At 47.4% G+C, this 9,289-nt stretch overlaps 1 protein-coding gene across 1 annotated transcript; it reads right to left on the reverse strand.

The window, feature by feature from the left end:
- Positions 1-200: 200 nt before the first annotated feature.
- Positions 201-2,450, reverse strand: LOC129013043 (ELAV-like protein 1). The gene is given in 2 exon segments (XM_063652082.1): positions 201-1,980; positions 1,983-2,450. Coding segments are annotated over 2 exon segments (966 nt in total). The 5' UTR covers positions 2,392-2,450; the 3' UTR covers positions 201-1,423.
- Between the last annotated feature and the right edge of the window lie 6,839 nt (positions 2,451-9,289).

Raw genomic sequence — 9,289 nt, forward strand, 5'->3', positions numbered from 1 at the left:
AGACCTCTTTTCTTTATGAAGTACACAGTCTTATGTAGTTCTTTATAGCAGTGTGAAAATGGACTAATGCTCAATGGGTATGGCTCACAATCCAGTGGGAAACTGAGGCCACTGGCAGATTCTGAGGTGTGTGCACATGCACTCTGTGTATTCCTGTGCACCTCAGTTCCACTGGGGGTGTTTCCTGTATTCACCTGGTGTTTCTTTTTTTTTTTTTTTTTCGAGCAAAACAAAATCAGATTTAATGGTCTTAAATGCAAAAGTAAAAACAAACAAAAAACACAAAAAAGCAAAAGAAAATTAACAGAACAGAACAACCCAAAATGTCAAGGCAGTTATGAAGAGAACTTTGAGGGTTAATCTTTAAAACTACAAATCAAAGGTTTTGGTTAATAGATAACGGGCAAGAAGTAAGTACTTTTCTGCTGAGTGTTCATACAAAAGCAAAATTCCAAAACAAAATCCAACTAAAATAGAAAAAGGTCTAAGCACTCACGAAAAGGGATGCGAGAAATACAATGCTCAAATGTTTCTGTGTTATTAAAAAACAGAGCCATTTTACGCCTCCAAGCTATGTTAAATGCTCTGGAAAACGGGAGAAATTATTGTGAACAACAGTATCCAATGTGTGGGGCGCTGTGCATGCAACGTGTGGACAGAAACTCGGGGTGTCAGAGTAGCAACACATCTTCAGGCGTACCTGGAGCTTAGATCTGACTCTGGAATATACTGGAGTTTCCCTGAAACTCTTTGATCCATTCCCATTGGTGCCTGGGCTTACGAAACACGTTTGTGTCCTTCTCTGGAGGGCCTGCCCGGCATGCGGCCCCCGGCCCCAGTGGTGGCCCACGCTGGACAGGCCCACCGCCATTCCCAGGACCACTCGGCAGAGCCCGGGACTGAGTGAGCAGGAGGTGGCAACGGGACCTGCCTGGAAAAGGAACTTCCTGTCAACCAAAGCATACATCGCTTACAATGTTGAAGCGGTTGAGAAAATGCACACTCAGCATCTGTCTAACATCTTTAGATTAAAAACTAAAACTAAAAGGTGATTTTTTTTGCTACCCAGTCTGTGGAGACATTGAATGAAACGCGTGTTAGACAGTCTTAGAGGTTAAAGCGTGCTTCAGGTTCACCACCATCCAGAGGGACTGGTTAGTCAATGCAGTTCTACTTAGATTTCTGTTTAATATATATCTTAAAGGAAATAACTTACGAACTTAAGATTGGTCTAACATCGTGGGATTTCAAACATTCGAACATGTCGGTTGCATCCCAGAGTATAAAAACCTTCTCACTTCTCATTCAGACAAAGACAAACACTTGTGAAAATTGGCGCAAAATGAGTTGTACACTAACAAGAAAAGTTTCAACTCCTTCACTCTTAATTATCTATTCCGTACAAAAAAAAAGCAGGAGCGAGTTATTTGTGGGACTTGTTGGTTTTGAAGGAAACCTGTAAGATTTTGTCCCCCAGGCGGTAGCCGTTCAGGCTGGCTATGGCCATCGCGGCTTCTTCATAGTTTGTCATGGTCACAAAGCCAAACCCTTTGCACTTGTTGGTGTTGAAGTCGCGGATCACTTTCACATTGGTGACGGCGCCAAACGGCCCAAACATCTGCCAGAGGATCCCCTCGTCGGCGTCCTGCCCCAGGTTGTAGATGAGGATGCACCAGCCGGAGGAGGCGTGTCCCGGCACGTTGACGCCAGAGAGCCCGCTCATGTGATCGACGCCCATGGGGGAGAACCTGCATCTCTGCGCCTGGTGGTGAACGGGGCCTCCGAACCGTCGCGCTGGCGAGTGGTACAGCTGCGAGAGGAGTGCCACGTTTTTGTTCTGGTTGGAGTTGGCTGCAAACTTCACTGTGATGGGCTCAGAGGAACCTGGGGGTTTATGACCATTGAAACTGGTAATTGCCTCTTCTGCCTCCCACCGTTTGTCAAACCGGATAAACGCAACCCCTCTGGACAAACCTGTAGGACCCGCGAGTTGATGATCCGCCCAAACCGAGAGAACATGTCTTCTACGTCCTTCTGGGTCATGGTCCGCGGGAGCCCGCTGATGTACAAGTTGGCGTCTTTGATCACCTCTGAGCTCGGGCGAGCATATGACACCTTAATGGTTTTTGACTGGAGCCTCAAGCCGTTCAGCGTGTTGATTGCTCTCTCTGCATCCTTCGCGGTCACGTAGTTCACAAAGCCATAGCCCAAGCTGTGTCCTGCTACTTTATCCCGAATACGTTTTGCAGATTCAGCTTCACCAATGCTCCTGAACAGGCTTCGTAACTCATCCTGGGTCATGTTCTGAGGGAGGTAGTTGACGATCAAATTCGTTCTCCCGATGTCATCCCTGCAGTCTTCGGCCATGCGGTCTTCATAACCATTAGACATTGTATTTTTCAAAAATCTGGACGCGGGCGGGCGGGCCCGGGGCTGCTCCCAGGAGGGCGGGAGGCAGCGGTAGCGCGGCGCTAACGACTCCGTTGGGGCCTCGGTAGCGGTGGCGGCGGTCACCTGGTGTTTCTTACAGACAAAATCACACATAAGCAATTGCAAAATTCATGTTGTGCTCAAATTGTTCCCTAATTGTCTAAATGCATTGGAATGAATTTACATTTTCTTTTCCTTTTTTTTTTTTTTCTTTTTTTGAGACGGAGTCTCACTCTGTTGCCCAGGCTGGAGTGCAGTGGCGTGATCTCAGCTCACTGCAACCTCCACTTCCGGGGTTCAAGTGATTCTCCTGCCTCAGCCTCCCAAATAGCTGGGACTACAGGCGCGAACCACCATACCTGGCTAATTTTTATATTTTTAATAAAGACGGGGTTTCATCATGTTGGTCAGGCTGGTCTCAAATTCCTGACCTCGTGATCCACCCGCCTCAGTTTCACAAAGTGCTGGGATTACAGGTATGAGCCACTGCCCCCGGCCGAATTTACATTTTCAAAGCAAGCACTGTAGCAGAATTGCAGTCATGGAATACCCAACATGTGGTAGGTGCTGTTCTAGACACTGCAGACGCAGCAGCAAGCCATGTGCAGCCCTACCCTCGTAGGAATTAACCTGGCAATGGGGGAATCAATCAACAATCAATAATCTCATTTCAGGTGATGAGAAGTGCTGTGAAGGAAGAAGGAACAGGGCAGGACAGCAACAGATGGCTTTGTGGTAGCATTTTTTTTTTTTGTAGGTCGATGTATTTGCTTCCTGGGGCAACCGTTTACAAAGTGCCACAGCCTTGGTGGCTTCAACAGAAATGATTCTCTCCTAGCTCTGAAGGCCAGATGTCTGAAATCCAGGTATCATCAAGGGTGGCCCCTTCTGGGAGTTGGAAATGGGGATCGGGTCCAGGCCTCTCCCAGCTGCGTGTGATTTGCCGGCAGTGTCTGGCTCCTGGCTGGTGGACGCATCAGCACATACCTCCGTCTTCATGTGCTGTTCTTCCTGCGTGAGTGTCGGTGTCCAAACTCCCCGTTTTATAAGGACACCAGTTATAGTGGATGAGGGGCCCAACCACTCCAGTATGACCTCATCTTAACTAATTACATCTGCAATGACCCTGTTTCCAAATAAGGTCACATTCCGAGGTACTGAGGGCTGGGAACTCAACGTATGAATTTTGAGGGGATACGGTTCTACCTACAACAGTTGGTAAGGGAAGCCCCCTTTAAGTAAATGACATTTGAACAAGAGGCCCCCCTTCCTGACCCCCGAAACCACTTCCAAAACTAAACTACTTGCACACAAGCCTATGGCCCATGTCATAGATTCTGCCTTTGGAGGAATCCGAATTTAGAGAGTACAGAAGTGGCCCTAAAAGGCAGAACCTCAGGGCAGGAGAGCACACACCCTGCAGCCCCACCGTCAGGACCCTGTTGCTGGGGGGTGAGCAAGTGCTGAGCCTTAGCCTGCAGGACAGCTGCCACGGCTCCCAGGGTGGATGACCATATGCACATTGGGAGGTGAGGCCTGGGTCCATGTGGTAGAGGGGTACTTTTTATTTTATTTTATTAATTATTTATTTATGACAGAGTCTCACTCTTGTCGCCCAGGCTGGAGTGCAGTGGCGCGATCTTGGCTCACTGCAACCTCTGCCTCTGGGGTCCCGGTTCAAGCAATTCTCCTGCCTCGGCCTCCCAAGTAGCTGGGACTACAGGTGCACACCACCACATCCAGCTAATTTTTGTATTTTTAGTAGAGATGGGGTTTCACCATATTGGCCAGACTGGTCTCAAACTCCTGACCTTGTGATCTGCCCACCTCAGCCTCCCAAAGTGCTGGGATTACAGGCGTGAGCCGCCATGCCCAGCCGGGGCGGGGGTGAGGGGACTACTTTAAAAGCATTGAAGCAATAGTCAGAAGAACTGGGGGGTTGGCTCACTTAATGGTTTTAAAAGCCTCAAAATAATAATAATAACAGGCTCAAGTGATCCAACTATCAATGTAAGACACTGTGAGAGTCCGAAGCCTTCAGGGCAGCATGAAGAGCTCTTACCTCTGCAGGTACAGGGTGGTTTATGATGAAAACCAGGCCCAGGAGTATTCACGACTCTGAATAATGTTCATTTCATCTCTCTCTTCAGCCATGTTTAATGTACTGTCTCATCTATTAAAGACAAACTATTTCTCACATTTCTGACACTAAATGAGGCGGGGATGTCCCACACCAACCAATCATCCAACTCTCCGCACACCAACTGGGTGACCTGCAATTCAATTCGGACATGAACTCCCGGGAGGTAACACAGACCCTACAGATTAAGGGCTCAGTCCCACCACATCACCCCCAGTTCAGAAGCCAAGTGCACGTCTCAGCCTCTCATTTGTTCGTTTGTTTGTTTGTTTTTTAAAACTGAGTCTTGCTCTGTCACCCAGGCTGGAGTGCAGTGGCACAATCTTGGCTCACTGCAACCTTGGTTTCCTGGGTTCAAGAGATTCCCCTGCCTCAGCTTCCCATGTAGCTGGGATTACAGGCACCCACCACCATTGGTCCTCCCATCCCCCGACCAACTGGCTATAAATCAAGGGTTCCCATGGCCCCTCCCCAGGTTCAGTAATTTGCTGTAGGGCTCACAAAACTCAGGGGTACACTTACATTGACCAGTTCATTAGAAGGCTGCAAATGGACAGTCAGATGAAGAAGTACATAGGGTGAGGTCTGCAGGTCCCTATGGCAGGGGCTTCTGTCCCCATGGAGTCAGGTGCACCACCCTCCTGACACACGGATGTGCTCTCCAAACCCCTCCGTTTAGGGTTTTTATGGAGTTTCCATTACGTACATGAGCATGATTAACTTATTGACCATCAGTGCTTAACTCAACCCCAGCCCTCTCCTCTCCCTGGAGGTCAAGTAGGACTGAAGGTTCCAGCCCTCTAATCCCATGGTTGCCTCCTCTGCAGCCGCCAGCCTGCAGCTACCTAGGGGCTTCAGCCACCAGTCCTCTTGTTAACAGAAATTCAGCTATGGCTGAAAGGGGCGTGTTATAAATGTTCATGTAAAAACTAAACTCTGTAAAACGTTTTGCAGGGATTTATTCTGAGCCAATATGAGTGACCACGGCCTGGAGCAAACACAAACCCAGGAAGCTTTGAGTAAGTGTCCCAAGGTAGTCGGATTACAGTTTGGTTTAATACATTTCAGGGAGGCAGGAGTAACCGACGAAGACATAAATCAACACATGGAAGGTACAGGCTGGTGCAGCCTGGAAAGGCAGGATATTTTGAAGCAGTGTTGGGGTGGGGATGTTATAAGGCACAGGAGCATTCGGAGATTCTTTAATTTGCAATTGATTGAAGAAACAAAACTTTGTCTAAAAACAGAGTTAGCAGCAAGGAATGTTTAAGGTAAGAAAAGGATGCTGTGTCAGAGTCAGCCACCGTATACCAGGTCAAAAATGACCTAGTTAGCAAGATTGACGGCCTGCAGGAGTGATTTCATCCTTGTTTTTGCACTACCTTCGGTCCTGTTCGTAATTTGGTCTGTTATTGCACAAACAGTCTGCTCTTCGAATCTTATGATCTCCGTTTTAACATTAACACTAGTCGGTTCTATCTAAACTGCAAAAGGGAGAGGTTTGAAGGAGGTCTGTCCCCTCCTGGCAGGAAACTCAGTTTTTAGTTTCTCTGGGGTCTGCTTGGCCAAGAAGGGGTCTGTTCAGTCAGTTGAGGGGCTCGGGATTTCACATTTAGTTTACGTGAATATCAAAAGATGCTCTTCTCATCCCTATGACTCAGGAAATTCCAAGGCTTTTAGATGCTCTTGGATCAGGAGCCAGAATGAAGACCAAATATGTTATTTCTTTCTGGGAAGTATTTATACACTCCTCCCTCGGTATCTGTAAACCATTGGTTGCAGAACCTCCCATAGTTACCAAAATCCACAGATGCTCACGTCTGTTAAAAGAAAAACTTTAGGCCGGGCGTGGTGGCTCATGCCTGTAATCCCAGCATTTTGGGAGGCTGAGGCTGGCGGATCACAAGGTCAGGAGTTCAACCTGGCCAAGAGACCAGCCTGGCCAATATGGTGAAACCCTGTCTCTACTACAAATACAAAAATTAACCGGGCGTGGTGGCGGGCGCCTGTAATCCCAGCTACTTGGGAGGCTGAGGCAGGAGAATTGCTTGAACCCAGGAGGCGGAGGTTGCAGTGAACCAAAGATTGTGCCATTGCACTCCAGCCTGGTTGACAGAGTGAGACTGTGACTCAAAAAAGAAAAGAAGAGAAAAGAAAAACTTTAGGTAAATTAAATTTAAAAAGAAAAACTTTAGGCAAATTAAATTTTTCAGTATAGGCTGGGCACAGTGGCTCATGCCTGTAATCCCAGTAATTTGGGAGGCTGAGGCAGGTGGATCACTTGAGGCCAGGAGTTTGAGACCAGCCTGGGCAACACAGTGAAACCCACAGTGAAACTCTACTAAAAATACAAAAAAAAAAAAAAAAAATTAGCTGGGCACAGTGGTGCATGCCTGTAATCCCAGCTACTTGGGAGGCTGAGGCACAAGAGTCACTTGAGCCTGGGAGGCTGTTATCTTTGTTTTAAACTATAAACTATGAACTAAGTTTCTCCCAAAGTTAGTTCAGCCTACACCCAGGAATGAATAAGGATAGCTTGGAGGTTGGAGGCAAGATGGAGTCCTTTAAGTTGGACCTCTTTCATTGATCCAGTCATAATTTTGCAAAGGCGGTTTCAATATTTGCATATAACCTATATACATCCTCCTGTATGCTTTATTTTATTTTTCGACACAGAGTCTCACTCTGTTACCCAGGCTGGAATGCAGTGGCGCAATCTCGGCTCACTGCAACCTCCGCCTCCCGGGTTCAAGCGATTCTCCTGCTTCAGCCTCCCGAGTAGCTAGGATTACAGGCATGCACCATCATGCCTGGCTAATTTTTGATTTTTAGTAGAGACAGGGTTTCACCATGTTGGTCAGGCTGGTCTCGAACTCCTGACCTCAAGTGATCCACCCACCTCAGCCTCCCAAAGTGCTGGGATTACAGGCATGAGCCACTGCGCCCAGCCCCTCCTGTACATTTTAAATAATCTCTAGATTACTTATGGTACCTAATACATTGTAAATGCTATGGAAATACTTGTTATATTGTTTAGGGAATAATGACAAGGAAAAAAAAATCTCTGTACATGTTCAGCACAATTTTTTTCCAAATACTTTATCTTTTCTTTTCTTTTCTTTTTTTTTTCGGAGACAGGGTCTCTCTCTGTGGCCCAGGCTGGAGTGCAGTGGTGTGATCACAGCTTACTGTAGCCTGGAACACTTGGGCTCAAGCAATCCTCCCATGTCAGCCTCCTGAGTAGCTGGGACTACAGGCGTGTGCCACCACACCCAGCTAATTTTTAAATTATTTGTATAGATGGGGTCTTGCTATGTTGGCCAGGCTAGAGTTTTTTCAAATATTTTCCATCCTTGATTGGTTGAATTCACAAATGTGGAACCCATGGATACAGAGGGTCAACTAGTTATTTTTATATATTATAGTTATATATTAAAAAGAGAAAAACTCGACTGAAGAGAAACCCCTGATTTAAGTGGCTCAGGAAGTTTATTGCTCCCCCACCCCACCTAATTCTTCTGTAAAATCTTCCAGCTCAATCTTCAGGAAATCCTCCCTCCCCACCATCCGTCTAATGAAGTGGCATCGCTGTCTGGAGTAAATACCTGGGGTTCATTGTCCCATGCCAAGAAGATTAAGGACATGGACACTAAGGACATGGACACACACGAGGAGTGAGCTTAGGAGCAGAGGTTTAATCTGCAAAAGAAAGAGAAAGGAGAGCAGCTCTCTCTCTCTCTTGCAAGGTGGGGGGGCTCCAAAAGGGAAAAGCTGGCCTGCAGAGACAGAAGCAGATTTTATAGTTCAGCTTGAGGAGCAGTGTCTGATTCATGAAGGGCCCACAGATTGGTTCAACCAGGTGTGACATTTACATAGCATGTGGGGAAGGCTGGTCTCCCCACCCTAATCTTATTATGCAAATGGGCTTTCCACTTGGCCCACACCGTCTTGCCTGCTCCTTACTGTACACGTGGCTGGCAAAGAGAAGGGAAGATAGAGCCAACATCTTGACCATGCCTACTTCCAGGTAGCCTTTTCCTATTGGCACAACTGCCGGCATTCACCCATGCAAGCTTCCAGCTTGCTTGTCTATGTCTGCAGCTCGATTTTACAGGCTGCCCCTTGTTACAAAAGAAAATGATTTGGGGGCTTCTTTTCATTAAAAGGAAAACCTTACTGAGAACTTCCTTATCCTTACTATTTGCCTAAACAATTTCTTTTTAACTCATATATCACTACCATGGCTTTCTGCGGGGTGTCCCCTATTGTGCTGGGAGGGCACATGGGTGGTGGAGAAGGTAGAAGCTATCAATTCTTGGAGAGGAGGGTGGGATTCAGGCCACCTGGGGGCTGGAGGGAGGGGAATGAGGCCTAAAAGATGCCGAAGTTTGCAGGAGGAGAGCAGGCTACCACCCACGTGGGGCTGTTTGAACTCTACAGGCCTACGGAGGAGGGAAGCTTGGAAACGTGGCCAGTGCAGGGGAAAGTCAGATGATGCGGATGTTCCCGGAAACATCCCTCATCTGGTGACTGCTGGGAATGCTGACGTCTTGGAAAAATGTGCTCTGAGTGGTCTTCACCGTGGGCAGGCTCAGTGTACCTGGGCCTCCCAAAACGCCAGCTCTGAGACCCCTCCTGAGCAAGGACCCCTGGGTGGATTAAACCTCAAGATTAAGATAGATTTCTTATGGTATCACAGCATGACACCTATCAATAGGT

This window comes from Pongo pygmaeus, chromosome 15 (assembly GCF_028885625.2).
Source record: "Pongo pygmaeus isolate AG05252 chromosome 15, NHGRI_mPonPyg2-v2.0_pri, whole genome shotgun sequence".
In the NCBI taxonomy this organism is placed as follows: domain Eukaryota; kingdom Metazoa; phylum Chordata; class Mammalia; order Primates; family Hominidae; genus Pongo; species Pongo pygmaeus.